Here is a 19,512-nt window from a genome sequence, read left to right as displayed (position 1 = left end):
TGTCCCTGCCACCATTATCTTTATTCCTATTTTTTTGTTGTTGTATTCATTTCTTTGTGTCTATACGTTGTTTCACAGTCTTATTCATGTATCATCTTTATTTCTATCACATTACATTGCTTTTTAACTGAGAATGCTCATATTTTATTTCATTATGGAGCACTCTAAATGTCAAAAACCGGCTTCTGAAATTAAGCAAAATTCACAACTCTTGCTCCTTATTCATATAACACTTGATCTGCATACTGTTACTGACATAAAGAGTGAAAGCTACTAGGCTGTAATTCCCTACTATGTACCAAGCTTAGCTGCTGATAAGTCAATATGTTTAACTTACCATAGTCACGTTCCATTATTATTTCTTCAAGATTAGCTGCTAGTTTTGCTACATGATCATCTCGGAACATTTGTCCTGAAATTAGAGAAATTTCCCCTGAAATTAAACTTCAATATCATACAAGATATTTTATGAGTTAAAAAATATATGGTATTCTCTGAAACTGGATTATTACTCAGTACTTAGTACATAAAAGTTTGAAAACAATATGCATATTGGTTTTCAACAAGTTACATAATGTAAACTCTTATTCATCTTTATATATCTTTAAGCTTTTGCTTTAATTTTTCCTCCCTGTGTGTGTGTGAAACACATGTGGCTTCTATATCTTCATCAGCTGCAAAGAGAAAAAAGGATTCTTCCGATTTCTTGTCCAGGCGCAGTTTTTTATCGGTATGTCACATTTTCTGAGTCTTATTTTACTTATGGAAAACAGGGTACAGTTTTGATTTTTTTCCTATGTTTTTGCTATTGACCTAAATTACTTAATATGTGGATCTAATTTTGTTGTGAGTGTTCACTGTGCGGTGAATTATGTAAATCTAAGATTTAACTAGTTTATTGTATGAAAGAATTTCATTTGAAGCGAAGTCAGGAATTTATGTGGAAATAGCAGCTTTGGGAACAACTCTTCGCGAAGTAGCATATCTGCCATCTTACTTCCATCTGAGTTCTCTCCCAGTCCTGTAATCTCCCTTGTACTGCTCCTCCACGCACACTGGGGTTACAGAAGTCTTGGGCTGCTCCTAAGTGTCTGAACTCCTTTTGCCTGGCGTACTGCAGTAACTCGACATGGCGTGGACTCAACAAGTCGTTGGACAATTCCTGGAGAAGTACTGAGCCATGGTGCCTCTACAGCCGTCCATACTTCCGAAGTTGTTGCCGGTGCAGGATTTTGTGCACAAGCAGACCTCTCGATTATCTCCCATAAACGTTCGATGGGATTCATGTCGGGCGACCTTGGTGGCCAGATAATTCACTGAAATTGTCCAGAATGTTCTTCAGACCAATTGCGAACAATTGTAGCGTCATGACGTGGGCACATTGTCATACACAAATATTCCGTTATTGTCTGGAAACATAAAGTCCACGAATGGCTGCAAAAGTTCTCCAAGCAGCCGGACATAACCAGGTCCCAGACATTCCATGTAAACACAGCCGACACCATTATGGAACCACCACCAGCTTGCACAGTGCTTCGTCGACAACATGGATACATGGCTTCGAGAGGTTTGCACCACATTCTGACCCTACCATCAGGTGCAATCAAATGAAATGGGGACTCATCTCATCAGCCCATGGTTCATCATTCGTCCAGGGTCCAGTCGATATGGTCACCAGCCCAGGAGAGGCGCTGCAGGCGGCGTCGTGCAGTTAGTAAATACACTAGCATCGATCGACTGCCGGCCGCTGTGACCGACAGGTTCTAGGCGCTTCAGTCCGGAACCGCGCTGCTGCTAAGGTCGCAGGTTCGAATCCAGCAGTGGGCATGGATGTGTGTGACGTCCTTAGGTTAGTTAGGTTTAAGTAGTTCTAAGTCTAGGGGACTGATGACCTCAGATGTTAAGTCCCATAGTGCTTAGAGCCATTTGAATAATTTTTTTCGGTCAATTGCTGCCGTGCCCCGTAAATATCAAATTTCGCCGCACTATCCTAATGAATGCGTTCGTCGTACGTTCGGCACTGATTTCTGCCGTTACTTCACGTAATGTTGCTTGCCTGTTAACGACAATTTTACGCAAACGCCGCTGCTCTTGGTCGTTACGTGAAGGCCGTCAAGCACTGTGTAATCTATGGTGAGAAGTAATGCCTGAAATGTGGTTTTCTGGGCACACACTTGACACTGTGGATATCGGAACACTGAATTCCCTAACGATTTCCGAAATGGACGTCCTATGCGTCTAGCTCCAACTACCGTTTCCCGCGTTCAAAATATGTTAATTTCCGTCGTGTGATTATAATGAAGTCGGAAACCTTTTCACATGAAACTCCAGAGTAGTATTAGATCCACTAATGAATTGCCCTTTTGTACCTTGTGCACTCGATACCACCGCCATCTGTGTACATGCATATCGCATCCCCCACACTTTTGCCACGCCACTGTACTCCTTCCACCTTTCTGCTTCCCCTTCTTTGCTTAGGACTGGTTTCCTACGTGAGCTCTCCTGATATTCATACAGATCCTTCTCTTTTCTCCAAATGTTTCTTTAAGTATCCCGTAGGCAGTAACTATCTTTCCTCTGGTGATATTTGCTTTTAAATCCTTACATTTGTCCTGTAGCCATTCCAACTTAGCCGTTTTGCTCTTCCTATCAGTCTCATTGTTAGACGTTTCTATTCCCTTTCACCTGCTTGATTAGCTGCATTTTTATATTTTCTCCTTCCATAAGTTAAATATTTCTTGTGTTATCGAAGGATTTCTACTAGGCCTTGTCTTTTTACCTATTCGATCCACTGCTGCCTTCACTAATTTGCTTGTTAAAGCTACCTATTCTTCTTCTGTTGTATTACTTTTCGCTGTTCTAGTCAACCATTGCCTAATGCTCCCTCTGAAACTCTCAACAATCTCTAGTTCTTTCAACTTATCCCGGTCCCATTTCCTTAATTTCCTACCTTTTTGCAATTCCTTCATTTTTAATCTGAAGCTCGTAACCAAAAAATTGCAGTCGAAGTTTACATCCACCCTTTGAAATGTCTTACAATTTAAAATCTGGTTCTGAAATCTCTGTCTAACCATTATACAGTCAGCAACAGTACCAGTGGGTGGAGATCTCTCCTGAATAGCACGTTGCAAGGCATCCAACATATGCGCAATCATCTTCATGTCTGGGGAGTTTGGTGGCCAGCGGAAGTGTTTAAATTCAGAAGAGTGATTCTGGAGCCACTTTGTAGTAATTCTGGACGTATGGGGTGTCCCATTGTACTGCTGGAATTGCCAAAGTCCGTTGGAATGTACAATGGACATAAATGGATCCAGATGATCAGACAGGATGCTTTGGAACGTGTCACCTGTCAATGTCGTATTTAGACGTATCAGGTTTCCATATCACTCCAAATGCACACGTCCCACACCATTACGGCGCCTCCACCAGTGGTCCTCATATACGTGCACGTTCATACACTCGATACAATTTGAAACGAGACTCGTCCGACCAGGCAACATGTTTCCACTCATCAAAAGTCCAGTGTCGGTGTTGACGGGCCCAGACGAGGCGCAAAGCTTTGTGTCGTGTAGTAATCAAGGGTAGACGATGGGACCTTCGGCTCGGAAAGCTCATATCGAAGACGTTAGGTGAATGGTTCGCAGGCTGACATTAGTTGATGGCCCAGCATTGAAATCTGCATCAATTTGCGGAAGGGGCCGCACTTCTGTCACGTTGAACGAATCTCTTCAGTCGCCTTTCTTGCAAGATCTTTTTAAGGCCACAGCAATGTCGAAGACTTGATGTTTTGCTGGATTACTGACATTGGTGGTACACTCGTGAAAAGGTCGAAAGCGAAAATCCCCACTTCATCGCTACCTCGGAGATACTGTGTCCTATCGCTCGTGTGCTGACTATAACACCACTTTCAAACTCACTTAAATCTTGATAACCTGCCATTCTCCGTGTTTACATATCTCTGTATTTGAATACGCATGCCTATACTAGTTTCTTTGGCGCTTCAGTGTAACTTCAAAATAGTGTTACTGCTTGTCCTTTAATTTCTGGATGTGTTACGCAAAAGGTGACACTCCTTCTACTGAAGACTGAAGAAATTATTTCGCAAACTGACAGAAAAATTTCGTTTCAGAGCTAGTAATTTCCCGAAACATTTTTGGAGGTTATAGCCTCTAACAAACTCGAAAATAGTGTTAATTTACGATAAATGCAGATAATATGTACTCCAGTTGAAGATAAAATTCACTTATACTACAGCCAGAAAGACAAACGCCTTTTTACTACGAAATTTGTTACGTACAGTACTTGCTACTTCCGTAAATTTACGAAAGTATGCGTTCATCCACGTTGTTATACAATAAAACTCGAGGAGAATGATTCTTTGAGCGAGGATATCTCAGATAAAAATTAAGAATGCAAAGTCATTGCAACTGATGCTGTGCTACAAAATACGGTTTTTGCGGCGCACAACTTACGAAAATACCCAATGTTTCTCGACACATTTTATTCGGACACATAGGATGCAGCGGATGTCGAATGATATACGTAAATGTTAGTAAACATTTTTCAGATATCAGTGTGTAAATGGTACTGACACGTCCAACAGTCAGGTACGACTATTGCTAATAAGGATCTATGTAACATGTATGCAACATATAAGTGATTAACATTCGAACTAGTATACTCTATAATATCAAAAGCGGTGAGACACTAAAATTCATTAGTCTATAATATCAAATGCAATGATACAGTAAAAGTCATTACACTCTGACTCAAAGCACTTATTAAAAGACGAAGTCAGCACCAAATTAATTTCCTGAATCGTGAAACGTTAGTAGAAATGCCAAAAACAAATACTAACCTGGTTTTTCGGTTCTTAGACGATAGATTGTAACTTCAGAATCAGATCCTAAAAAAAAGGGAAGCAAATAGATGAGAAAATTGAATATGTATTTCATTGCTTGCCATGATATTGGTATTCATTACTATGCCCAGACAAAAACGTAAATTTTTTACCTGTAATGGAATCTGGAGGACTGTGGTCAGTAGTTGCGATTACTGCCACAAAGGTACAGATGAGCAAAATATCGCTTCTGCGAAACATTATGCAAAGACAAAGGTGTCGGCCCAAGAAAAGATCTATTCCATCAAAATATCTTCATGACATTTGCACGCTGTCAAAAAACCTGTAAATTCATATAAAATTCATATTTATTCAAATATAGTTACAAAACTATTTTATGCTCAACAAAGTGTACAAAAAATTATCTTCAACACAGCTCGGGCTGTGTTATTTGATAAGCTTGATGTTACTCCGTTCTGCCCAATACATACGGAATAACTCAACAACGCTATTTACCTTAAATACTTCCGACGTCATTTAAGATTCCGTAATTCTGTTTACATCTGATCAGTTTGCAGAAAGTAAGCAGGAAAGGAAATGTTAATTACCACAGAATCAACTTCGCTTTTTCAAATGAAACTGTAGTTCGTGGCAGTAGGAGCTGATGTTTCGTGCAAAGGAAAAGATAGGGGGGGGGGGGGGGGGAGGGGTGTCCTGTCAACAGCAGCAGCGGCCAAAGCGAGCAGCGGAAACGTCGCCAGGGGCCGGATGAGCGTCGGTGTGGGGGCGGAGGGCCAGCGGGCAGTTCCCAGCAGTTCCAGCAACAGCAGGGCGTCGCACGAACGCCAGCTGCTCTGCGTTTTTTATGAAACAGTTTTACGTGAAGTATTCGGTAAAATATTTTCGATTCTGACATGTTAGCTTCATTGTGAACTGCCCATCTTATCATTAATGGCTATAATTACTGTGATAGTTCCTAATTAAGTAACGTACAGCATGAAATTCGCAATGAAAAATAGAAGACACCGTGAGACTGCGTTCGTTGCACATAGGTTCATACATTGCTGAGTATGAAACATGTGTATGTTAACATGGAACGTATAACGCAAAGACAGGTTAGATGCTACAGGCGGGGTAGTGTTCGTTGGTGTCGACAAAAATATTGTTTCAGTTGAGGTCGTTGTAGGATCATTCAAGAAAAGTCTGTACTCAGTAGCGCGGAAATACCAAAAATGTGCAGTGGTAGTTGGTGTTGACTTAAATCTGCTAAGAACGGACTGGGACGTCTATGGATTAACTGCAACTGGTACAGATAGGCAGTCTTGACAAGTACTTTGAGCATGTTTTCCTAAAACCACTAGTTAGACAACCCATATGCAACTGAAATACTTTAAACCTTGTAGCCACAAATGGGCGTGATCTTATTCATACTGTCGGTTTAGAGACAGGGATTACTGATAATGACGTTATAATAATGATGGTGGTTACTAAAGTTAATAAATGGCTCAAATGGCTCTAAGCACTATGGGACTTAACATCGGAGGTGATCAGTCCCGTAGACTTAGAACAACTTAAACCTAACTAACATAAGGACATCACACACATCCCTGCCCGAGGCAGGATTCGAACCTGCGATCGTAGCAGCAGCGCGGTTCCGGACTGAAGGGTCTAGAACCACTCGGACACAGCGAGTTAATAAATCAGTCTAGTTGGCTAGGAGAGTATTCCATGCTAGAAAAAGATGCAGTCGTTAGCATCCCACTTAGACAACGGATGCACATCATTTAGCTGCAATATGACTGACGTAGAGGAAATACGCGAAAAATATAAATTGAAAATCGCACTCTGGAGACGTTCGTGCCAAGTACGTGGATAGCAAAGGTAAGGACCCTCCGTTGCTTAATAGTCAGATCTGGAAAATGCTGAAGAACCAGAGATTGTTGCACTGTTGGGTCAGAAAATAACGCGCCGATGTCGAGAGGTACATACAACTTCCACCGTCAGACCTTAGCGAAAGATCTCGGCGAGAAGCCAAGAAAATTATGGACGCAGGTAAAGTCACTCTCTGTCTACTCGCAAGAGGAAAGCTGAAGTTTTAAATTTCACGTTTAAGAAACCACTGACGCAGGAGGATCGTACAAACACACCGTCGTTTGGCTGTCGTACACCTCCCGCATGGAGGAGATAAAAATAGGCATCCGTGGCCTAGAGGAACGACTAGGAGAGTTGCAAACGTATAGTTGGCAAGGTCCAACAGTTACGTTTTACAGAGAGTACTCTACGTCAATGGCCCCTTACTTGAAACGCATAAATCGTGAAACTTCCGCCCAGCGAAAAGCCCAAAGCATCTGTAAAGTCTGGAAATAAGTGCAGGTGACTCCTGCACATACGAAAGGGTAAAACAATGGATCTGCGTAATTACAGACCTGCGTAATTGACTCTGAATATAACAAATTTTCTTGAGACAGAAAAGCTTCTGTCCACAAACAGCACGGATTTATAAAGCATCGCTCGTGCGAAGCTCTGCTTGCCGCTTTCGCACACGACACCTCGTACAAACTCTCACTGGAGGGCACCAGACAGATTTCTTGTCCCTAGATTCCAAAAAGCGCTAGACACGGTGTCCCACTGACGAAGATCGGAGCGCAGAGTTAGCGCGCAAGTTTTATGGAGATGCCTGGCGAAGTTAAATGACAAACGCTGGAGGGAAGAGGACGCTGTTTTCGAGGAGCACCATGACGAAATTTAGAGAACGGGCATTTGAGGCCAACTGCAGAACGATTCTACTGCCCCCAATGCACATTTTCTCTACGGACTGCGGAGATAATACAAGGGAGATTAAGGGTGGTTCGGGGGAGGGGGGAGGGGGGGGGGGCTGTAGGCAGCCCTGCTTCCCTCGCCGTATTCGCGAGTGGACCGCGAAAGGAAACGACTAGCCGTCGGATGTGGTGGTACACTTCGCCACACGGTGGCTTTCGGAATATGTATATAAACGTAAATGTACAGACTGTCTTTGGCTTTGGATTTCGGAGGAGGTCTATACCTATCTCCAATCTAGAGAAAATGCAAACATTTTCACGTAGGCGCACTCCATTACAGTAAAAGTGATTTATTTTTAAAAATTTATTACATTTCATGTATAGTTCAAGATATCGAAACGAGTGTATGGAAAATTATAATACGCAAATAGAACACTTTTTTAAATATAGACAGAAGTTCAAGTGGTTCAAATGGCTATGAGCACTATGCGACTTAACTTCTGAGGTCATCAGTCGCTTAGAACTTAGAACTAATTAAACCTAACTAACCTAAGGACATCACACACATCCATGCCCGAGGGAGGATTCGAACGTGCGACCGTAGCGGTCACGCGGTTCCAGACTGAAGCGCCTAGAACCGCACGGCCACACCGGCCAGCTGAAAGAAGTGACTACAGGTTTTTTCAGTGTCACAATCCAGTTACAGCTGATGAAAGCGAAATTGTGCGGTCTTGCAAAAACAAAACTGAAAAAATGTAATATACTCACAGTAACTATGATATTCCACAAGTTTCCTGAAAGGAGCTTACGGGCGCTCAACACCGAGGTCACAAGCGACAAGTTTCCTCACGTGCCTTGTCCTTCGTTTATTTTGTTCAGTAATAGACTGTGACTAGCAAACTATCGCAATTACAACTACATTAGCATATTAAACAAGTTAAGTCATGTAAAACGTACTATGCTTTGGTAAAAGAGCAAAGCTGAACGTGGTACAACAGAAATACAAATGAAATTCGGAAAAAAGGTTGCAACGCCAGACCAGAACAGTTCACCACTTCTGTTGCTGTTTCGGTGGAATCCAGTAACACCTTGAACGAAAACTTTTCAAAGCATTTTCACCATACACATAAATGGTTTTAGGAATATTAAACAATTCACGCCAAACTGTACACCATGACTCTGGCCATATCCTCATCAGAGTAAACTCATGAACGTGTCCGCCTGATATGTATTCTAACACAAAAAAAAACAACGAAGGAGTTATACATATTGGTCACAATTTGATATTCATGTAGGTATCGACGGAAATTGAAAAACGTAAACTTTGACGGCCGATGGATGCATGTGTGACGTTCCAGTAAGTTTCACCACGTGCCTGGCAAGTCCGGTAAACAAGGAACTTGCCGATTCCGTGACTCAGCTGGACAGTAAATACGACGCGTAGAAAAGGTCGTGAACAATATACGAAGACGTCGGTATTTGAGAGAGAACGTGCAGTTGGACTCACATAATCTGGTTGAAGTAATCAGCGAATCGCTCGACGTTTGAACAGAAGCGATGCCACCATTCGACGATGGCGGCAGGACTGGGTGAACCGTGGCCGAACACAGCGCAACAAGGAAGCGGTTCATCTGCAGAGGCGGCAGAAAGTGAGGGACGAGCAATCGTTGGAGAGGCACTCAGAGCCCCGGGATCATCTTTATCACGGATCGGTGCTCCAGTCACCACAAGTACAATTTGTAGGAGGTTCACATAAAGAGGGCTGAGCTCACAGTGTCTTTTGCGGTGACAGCCGTTGGCCTATGTACACCACGAGCCCCTCTGCAGTGGTGATGGACAGGTTCGGCCTGGCCTCTCATTGGCTGGAGCAGAATTGTCTTGATTGATGAGTTCCCTTTCAGACTGAGCCCCGACGTCCAGGACAGTGGTGCGGTGGGATGCCAACATGACTGTCGCCTGCATTCGGCCTGACAGTCAGGAGTGATGGTCTGGAATGCCGTAGGAGGACACACTTAGAGCGCAGCGGTACGTCGACGACATTTTACGCTCGTTTTGCTGTTCTTCGTGCCAAGTCCTCCTGGCCTTACATTTGATCGAGAAAATGTCCGCCGGCCCACGCCGAGCGTTTCTACTGCTTGCCTTCGTGCTCACCAAATCCTACCTCGGCCATCGGATCTCTTTCCAATTGAGAACGTTTGGAACGCTATCGGCAGGACCCTCCAGTTAGCTCGGGATTTTGACGATCTGACGCGCCAGTTGGATAGAATTTGGCAGGACACCACTCAGGAGGACTTCCACCAACTCTGTCAGTCAATGCCCAGCCGAATAACTACTTCCATAAGGGCAGAGGTGAACAAACGCGTTATTGACTTGCCCAGTCTCTTGAATAAATCGTCCAATTTTTCTGAAATTTTAATCATTTGTTTGTCTGTACATGTACATGAGAGAGAGAGAGAGAGAGAGAGAGAGAGAGAGAGAGAGAGAGGATGTTTACAGTCTTCGACAGTGATGTAGGTGAAGTCGAGACGAGCAAATTTGTAGTTTTATACGAGACACTTCTGGTCAAGAAACAGCCTCAGATTAGACTATAAGCCCCTAAACCTCAGCGGAAGCATTCCATAAGCGATTTTGGCGAAAATTGTCCCTGCATTACAAAAAAAAAAAAAAAAAAAAAAAAAACCCTTGTTCTTGCGCTTAAAAATTTCGAAGTTAATGCTTGAGCAAATTTACAAATATTGAAAATCATAACAGCATAAAATTAACAATTAAATCGTTTTGTTTGTCTGTCCTGTTTGCAAGAAACTACTGTCTTATGAGTATAATATGATTAGTTTTCGAAGACACAGAGGAATTAAAGACATTGGCTACCAGTGGACATTGATTTATACCACTGGCGCAAGCTGAAAATCTGAGCCAGATCCCAATTCAAACTTAGGCCTTCTGCTTATTTTTATTTTGTACTTTTTGTTCTTTTTTTTACTTTTTTGTTGCCCTAGATCCCTTCCACTTCAGGCGTTGGCACATAACACTCCTGCTACTCCAAAAAACCTATCTAATCTACAAACAAAAACGATCTCTAGTGCCACGGCCACTTTCACCCTAAGCTAACTAGGACGGATGTTTGCCTCCACTTCAGACTCCGCCCACGAACAACTCTGATTGTTTTTTTTTAACAGATAAAACAAAGGGTACGATATTTTTGTTATCTTTTATTTCTTTTATTTTATATTTTTCTTTAAGCTTCTTCTAGGGCTGTCCACAGCAGCCAGACGGCGGGATGTCCTAGTCGTCTTCTCGTTCAGCGAGAGTGCAACACCCTAGAATTATCGTTGATATCTCTCATCAGTCCATCCTGTGCTATATCTTCAATCTCTTCTCACTCTCGTTACAATCCAATACTCTGGAGGGTTCTAAAATGTAGACTTTCACGGCCGGAAATATCATGTCCATTATAATTATCCGGTCTGTTATGCCGTGGTCGGTTGATGAATTCTGTGTCGATTCCCAACGTTTCGTCTCCGACTACGGGAGACATCTTCAAGGGGGTCCGTAGCTCAATGGAAGGTCCAACACACCCACTGGCTCGCTACAGTCAAAATATTGTTGATACTGTCCAGATTATAATGTCTGAAGTTTTAAAAATAATTACAATTGGAAGGATTAATGCGATTTCTACATCAAAAATTAAGAAAATTACTGCAATTAAGAAGAATCGAAGTGAGAATGGTATCCGTGCTGATCTTTTTGGGTCAAATCCACACTCAAATGGTGATCTTTTTTCTCGGTCATTAATTAATTTTTTTGATATTGTTGTTGCAAGGATTATAACAATTATTGGAATAATAAATCTAATAAAAATTCTTGTAGATAAAATTAGGATTGTTTTTCTTGATTTATATCAAGCTTTTTGATTGGAAGTCAAATGTACTATTTATACTAGAAAAACAATTATCTACCTCATCAATAAATAGAAATATATAAGAATAATCATACTACGTCTACAAAGTGTCAGTATCATGCTGCTGCTTCAAACCCAAAGTGGTGTCTTGGTGAGAATTGATTTATTGAATGTCGAAGTAGACATGTTGATAAGAAAATTGTTCCAATACTTACATGTAGACCATGAAATCCTGTTGCAACAAAGAATGTTGATCCATAAACTGCGTCTGCAATGGTGAAGGGTGCTTCTCAATATTCATATGCTTGAAGTATAGTGAAGTATAGTCCTAGTAGTACTGTGAAGAATAATCCTTGTAATGCTTGAGTATGATTAGATTCTATTAGACTATGATCTGCTCATGTTACTGTTACTCCTGACGCTAAAAGAATAGCTGTATTAAGTAATGGAATTTGTATAGGATTGAAAGGTTGAATTCCTATTGGGGGTCATAATATTCCTAGTTCAATAGTAGGTGCTAGTCTTCTTCTAAAAAATGCTCAGAAAAATGAAACAAAAAATAGTACTTCTGATGCAATAAATAAAATTATTCCTCATCGTAATCCAATTGATACAAATCCTGTATGTAGTCCTTGGTATGTTCCTTCTCGGACTACATCTCGTCATCATTGGATTATAGTTAGAAGTGTAATTCCAAATCCAATTATAAATAAGTTAATGTTAAATAGGTGAAATCATTTTGCTAATCCTGATACTAGAACTATTGCTCCAATTGCTCCTGTTAGTGGTCAAGGTCTGTAATCTACTAAGTGGAATGGGTGGTTTGAGTGAGTTGTTAACATAAGTTTAGTATACTTCTCTAGAATATAAAGTTCTTAAAATTGAGAAAACATAGGCCTGAATTATTGCTACTGCTGATTCTAGAATTAATAGAAGTATTTGTCCAATAATTAATAGTGAAATTAAGTTTATTGCTATAGATGGTCCTGTATTTCCTAGTAACGTTAATAGTAAGTGTCCTGCAATCATATTTGCTGCTAGTCGTACTGCTAGTGTACCTGGTCGAATGACATTTCTAATTGTTTCAATTAATACTATAAATGATATTAATGCAGGTGGAGTTCCTTGTGGAACAAGGTGTGCAAATATGTGATTTGTATGATTAATTCATCCAAATAATATAAATCTTAATCATATAGGTAGAGCAATTGCAAATGTTAATGCTATATGTCTTGTTCTAGTAAAGATGTAAGGGAATAATCCTATGAAATTATTAAATAGTATTATAATAAAGATTGAAATGAAGATGAATGTTGTTCCATTAAATGATTTTGGTCCTAGCAATGTTTTAAATTCATTGTGTAAGGTTAAGTTTAGTTTATTTCAAATAATATTAATTCGTGATGGTGTAAGTCAAAATATTGATGGGATTAATAATAATCCTAGGAATGTTCTCGTTCAATTTAATGATAAATTGAAGACATTAGTTGATGGATCAAATGTTGAAAATAAGTTTGTTATCATTTTCAATTCAAGTTCTTTATATCAATTGTTCTTTTTTCTGCTCTTTTAATAAGGTTTGGTTTAAATGAGAAAAAGTTTATTTGATTAGATAAAATTAATGTGGTCGAAAATATAATAAATAGGGAGAATCATATGAGAGGGGATATTTGAGGGATTTGGATTGAATTCCCCATCAGAAGTAGTCGTTAATTACTATTTTTTGGTTTAAGAGACCATTACTTACTTTCAGTCATCTGATGTATTTCAAGGTGTACTAATTATTTAGTTATTTTAGATTGACACTCTAATGTTATATACTTTAACTAACTCCTTAGATTATCTTAGATAATCACTTGATAAATAAGTTTACTGAAGTTCTTTCAATTACAATTGGTATAAATCTGTGGTTTGCTCCACAGATTTCTGAGCATTGTCCAAAGAATAGTCCAGGCCGGTTTATTGTAAATGTTCCTTGGTTTAGTCGACCTGGCGTTGCGTCAATTTTAACTCCTAATGCAGGCACTGCTCATGAGTGTAGAACGTCTGATGCTCTTGTTAATACTCGTACTTCTGTATTTATTGGTAAAATTGTTCGGTTATCTACATCTAGAAGTCGAAATCCGTCGTTTTCTAAGTCTTGTTCTGGCGTTATATAAGTGTCAAATTCTACATCTATAAAGTCTGAATATTCATATCTTCAATATCATTGTCGTCCAATTGTTTTAATTGTAATTATTGCGTCTACTGAATCATCAAGTAAATATAGTAGTCGTAATGATGGTAGTGCAATAAAAATTAGTGTAATTGCTGGTAGTGCTGTTCAGATTGTTTCAATGAAATGCCCGTGAAGTATGTTTCGGTTTGTATAGGCAATGAATAATATGTAACTTAGGGCATAGCCTACAATTACTGTAATTAATAATAATACGACCATAGTATGATCATGGAAGAATGATAGTTGCTCCATTAATGGTGAAGCTCCATCTTGAAGGTATAAATTTGATCATGTTGCCATTAATTAATTTTTCTAATAAAAGGTCAAACCTTTATTTGTAGAGCTTAAATCTACTGCACTAATCTGCCATATTAGAATCTAGAAATTAATGGTAGCTCTGAGTAACTGTGTTCCGCAGGTGGGTTATTTTGTAGTCATTCTGTTGATCTTCTTATATTAGCTCTAAATATGATTGCCCGGTTTGTAACCATTCTTTCTCATATAATTACAATGAATATAATGATTCCTACAATAGAAATTGTGGACCCAATTCTTGATACTACATTTTATGATGTATATGCGTCTGGATAGTCTGAATATCGTCGTGGTATTCCTGCTAGTCCTAGGAAGTGCGGAGGGAAAAATGTTAAGTTTACTCCAATAAATATAATTGTAAATTGGATTTTTAATCATGTATTATTTATAGTTAATCCTGTAAATAATGGGTATCATTGAATAACACCTCCTATGATTGCAAATACTGCTCCTATGGATAACACATAATGGAAGTGGGCTACTACATAATATGTATCATGTAATATGATGTCAAGTGATGAATTTGCTAATACTAATCCTGTTAGTCCACCAATTGTAAATAGAAAAATAAATCCTAAAGCTTATAATAACGGTGGATTGAATTTGAATTTAGTTCCATATAGTGCAGCTAATCATCTGAATACCTTGATTCCTGTAGGTACAGCAATAATTATTGTTGCTGATGTAAAGTATGCTCGTGTGTCAACGTCTATTCCTACTGTGAATATATGATGTGCTCATACAATAAATCCTATTAGTCCAATTGATAATATAGCATAAATTATACCTAATGTTCCAAATGATTCAATTTTTCCTCTTTCTTGACATACAATGTGAGAAATAATTCCAAACCCCGGTAGAATTAAAATGTAAACTTCTGGGTGCCCAAAGAATCAGAATAGGTGTTGATATAAAATTGGGTCACCTCCTCCCGCAGGGTCAAAGAATGATGTATTTAAATTTCGATCTGTTAATAGTATAGTAATAGCCCCTGCTAATACTGGAAGCGATAAAAGGAGGAGAAGGGCTGTAATAGCTACAGATCAGACAAATAAAGGTGTTTGATCTAGAGTTATACTTTCTGATCGTATATTAATTGCTGTTGTAATGAAGTTTACTGCACCAAGAATAGCTAGGTCTACAGATGCCCCCCCATGTGCGATAGCTCCTGCAAGAGGAGGGTAAACTGTTCATCCTGTACCAGCACCGTTATCTACTATAGAAGATGTAAGAAGAAGGGTAAGTGAAGGCGGTAGTAATCAAAAACTTATATTATTTATTCGTGGGAACGCTATATCTGGTGCACCAATTATTAATGGTACGAGTCAATTACCAAATCCACCAATTATAATAGGTATTACTATAAAAAAATTATTACAAATGCGTGGGCTGTAATAATGACATTATAAATTTGGTCATCTCCAATTAGAGATCCTGGTTGACCAAGTTCAGCACGAATAAGTATTCTTATTGATGTTCCTACTATTCCTGCTCACGCTCCAAATAAGAAGTATAAAGTACCAATATCCTTATGGTTTGTTGAGAATAATCATTTTTGCGGTAAGATGGCTGAATTTAAGGTGGTAGACTGTAAATCTACTTATGAGATGTTTCTCTCTTACCATACTTTAGGTCTTATATTCAATTATGATTCTAGACTGCAATTCTAGAGGTGTAAAATTTTACTAAGGCCTAAAAGATTATTCTTTTAATTATAACTTTGAAGGTTATTAGTTTGTTTAACTTAAGTCCTTAGTATAATGAGATTAAGGTTGATGTTGAGATTAATCCTATTGTTGAAATTATTACTGTTATAGGAAGAATAATTCTTGATTTTTGAGACTTTATTTTTATAGATCACGAATTTTCTGTGTATGATATAATTAGGGCTGAGAATCTAATACGTATATAATAATAAAGTGTAATTGTAGTTAATACAACCATAATTGTTATAATAGTTGTTATGTTATTTTCCATCAATGATTGTATTACAATTCATTTTGGTAGAAACCCAAGAAATGGTGGTAAACCGCCTAATGATAAAAGGGATAAAAATATTATGAATTTAATTTCAGTTTTTATATTTCTGGCTGAATAGATCTGATTTATAAAAAATAGATTTATTTGCTTAAATAATAGGACCATAATTAATCTTAATAGTGAATAAATAATAAAGTATAGTTCTCAAATGTTTTCTCTAACTGTTAGGGATCTAATTATTCACCCTAAATGTCTAATTGAGGAATATGCTAGATGTTGTCGTAGCGATGTTTGATTTAAACCACCTATTGCCCCAATAATAATTCTTAGAATAATAATTGTTCAAATGAAAGTTCTTAGTTGAATACAATAAGATAATACTATTATTGGGGCAATTTTTTGTCATTTTATTAGTGTTAAACAGTTATTTCATCTTGAAGCTCCTATTACTTCTGTAAATCAGAAATGAAAGGGTGCAGCCCCAATCTTTAATAATAATCTAGATCTAATTATTATTGATGGAATAAATTCTGTTTCTCATCCTATTGGATACTTTATTTGAATCAGCAAAATTGAAAATAATAGTATTGTCGATGCTATTGCTTGGACAATAAAATATTTAATTGATGATTCATTTATTATTATATTTTTATTTCTTGTTAGGAGCGGAATAAATGAAAGTAAGTTGATCTCAAGTCCTATTCAAACTCCAAATCAGGAGTTTGATGAAATGGACAGGATCGTTCCTATCATTAATGTTGATAGGAAGAGAAGTTTTGTAGAGTTGTTGGTCATTAAAAAGGAGAGGATTGATACCTCTATAAATGGGGTATGAACCCATTAGCTTGTTTAGCTTAACTTTTTACATTAAGGTGTATGATGCACGTTAGTTTTTGATACTAAAGGAGGTAGTTAATTCTGTCTTATGTAATTTTTAATGAAGGTAATTTTATTTACTTGATTTACCCTATCAAGGTAACCCTTTAATCAGGCACTTCATTTATATTTAATATATAAATTAAAAATTTTTTTTAGAAATTTGTTTATGTATTATTTTGGTTATTTCTAATTAATTTATCTCGGTTAGGATAATCTGAATATATATTATATATAATAAATAATTTATATTAATATATTACATTTAATTAAATTTAAATACTTATAATGTTATTTTATAATTATTAAATGATTATTTTAATACATTTATTTACCTAGGATTATAGCTACTTATGTTTTTAGCTTAAAATAGGTTATTATATTATAAATTATATAATAATATGTAAAGTAATATTAAATATTATTATAATTGGATATAATAAATATAATTAATATTATTAAATATAAAATTTTATATTAATATAATTAATTATATTAATTATAATAATATAATTTAATATTTTATCTATAATTAGATTATTTAACTAATTAATATTTAAGTTAACTTAATATAAAGTTAATTTTATATTAATAACATATTACATTAATTTACATAATTATATTAAATATATTTATTATATTATTTAATCTTTCTTTATTATTAGTGAAAAGAAAGATTAAATAAGAAAGAATATAATACATTTATCGGTATACATGCTCCATATTAATCTTTATTTATATATAATAGAGAAGTTGTTGTGGTCATTCTAGGGTGCGTTTCTTCTTTTTTTGTTATTTTTGTGTTTCTTTTTTTTTTTTTCTTTAAATATTTGAATCATTTATTTTTTCTTATTTTTTATAAATTTTTAAATTTCTTATTTTGTTTCCAAAAGTTTTATTCTTGCTTATTTATTCACTTTTTCTTTGTATTATATGTAAGTTTTGTTAAACTAAATGTTCTATTTTGCAGTAATTTGATTTAATTATCAAGTGATTTTGGATTTAGCAATTGATTTAGTATCGGCATAATTCGTGCCAGCAGCCGCGGTTATACGATTGATACAAGTGAATATTATTGGTTAAAACAGTTATTTATATTTTTAGGTTTAAAATATAAATTTGTAAGGTGAAATGTTAAAATTTATTTATAGCTCTTTTTATGAATCTGTGAAATTTGAATAATAAACTAGGATTAGATACCCTATTATTTTAAATGTTAATTATACTTACCAGGGTACTATTAGTTAAGGTCTTTAAACCCAAAGAATTTGGCGGTATCTCATTCCATTCAGAGGAACCTACCCCGTGATTGATAATACACGATTTACTCTACTTAATTTATTTGTTTGTATATCTCCGTTATCAGAGAATCTTTTTAGAGTTATAATTCTCAAGATTTATAATTATAAAGTATTTCAGGTCAAGGTGCAGCTTATAATTAAGAGGAGGTGGGTTACAATAGATTTTTGTTTATAACGGATTTGATGGTGAAATACTATTAATGAAGGTGGATTTGATAGTAATTTAATTTATTTAATTTAACTGATATTGGCTCTGAGGTGTGTACACATCGCCCGTCGCTCTCATTATTGATTATTCTACTTTATTATTTTAATTTAGCTTCAATTTAGATGAGATAAGTCGTAACATAGTAGATGTACTGGAAAGTGTATCTAGAAAGAGTTTCAAGATATAACTTATTAGTAAAGTCTTTCATTTACACTGAAAATTTTTCTGTGCAAATCAGGATATCTTGATTATTTATTTTATTATATTTATTTTTTGTTTATTTAATTATTTAATAAAAATAATTTTGTCGAATTTTGTCTTAGTATATTTTATAGAATGGATTTTTTATATTATAGTTTATTGGTAATGTAATTGTTTTATGAAATATTATTTTAAATTTTTAAAAGTAGTCAGTAGCGAGCCAGTGGGTGTGTTGGACCTTCCATTGAGCTACGGACCCCCTTGAAGATGTCTCCCGCAGTCGGAGACGAAACGTTGGGAATCGACACAGAATTCATCAACCGACCACGGCATAACAGTCTGGAGGGTTCGTAAACAACGACCCCAAGTAATTCGCAAAGAGCGAACCATACGACGCCTTGCGCCATAAAACCGTGTAGTTGCTCCTTAAATAGTAGCAAAAATCTAAGAACTCTGCAAAGCCCTGCCTAAAAGAGTATGACAACGCGGCGCCATGGCGAGTGGCAGGGTGGCAAGTGACTTCGCGGTGGATCACTTCGGTGGGCTCTACAGGCTGAGGCGTCCGTCGCAGCAACGATGCCAACACGCGCCGTGTGAGGAGCCAGCAGTCGGCAGTCGTACCACACACGAAACGGTGCATGACCGTGTCGACAGCTGCTCATCTGGGACAGACACGGCCCCTGGCAAGATGTGTAGTGTGCAAACGTTGTCGGGTGGGAAATTTTCCAGTCGTTTGCACGTACCACAGCGCACTCACCGCAGTGGGAAGGATAGGCGAGTGTATGTTACCCCATACCCTCCTCCAGCCAATCGCCTGATCTCGATGTTCAGTCACGTCAGCAGGCAGTGTCCGCTGAAAGTAGTGATGGAAGCCCTAGGAACTCATGTAGTCCGTAGAACATCCAACAGATAACTC

General features: G+C 37.4%; 1 protein-coding gene across 1 annotated transcript in view; it reads right to left on the bottom strand.

Moving 5' to 3' along the window:
- Window positions 1-19,512, bottom strand: part of LOC124620302 — a 227,146-nt gene that overhangs the window by 156,598 nt on the left and 51,036 nt on the right. The window contains exons 2-4 of the mRNA XM_047146975.1: window positions 5,014-5,183; window positions 4,859-4,906; window positions 338-412 (exon numbers count right to left, since the gene is read on the bottom strand). Coding sequence (XP_047002931.1) covers window positions 338-412; window positions 4,859-4,906; window positions 5,014-5,101 — 211 coding nt within the window. The 5' untranslated portion in view covers window positions 5,102-5,183. The remainder of the gene's footprint in view (window positions 1-337; window positions 413-4,858; window positions 4,907-5,013; window positions 5,184-19,512) is intronic.

The sequence above is a fragment of the Schistocerca americana genome, chromosome 6 (assembly GCF_021461395.2).
Source record: "Schistocerca americana isolate TAMUIC-IGC-003095 chromosome 6, iqSchAmer2.1, whole genome shotgun sequence".
In the NCBI taxonomy this organism is placed as follows: Eukaryota; Metazoa; Arthropoda; class Insecta; order Orthoptera; family Acrididae; genus Schistocerca; species Schistocerca americana.
Note: the sequence above shows the minus strand (reverse complement) of the source record. Positions and strands in the feature narration are given on the sequence as shown.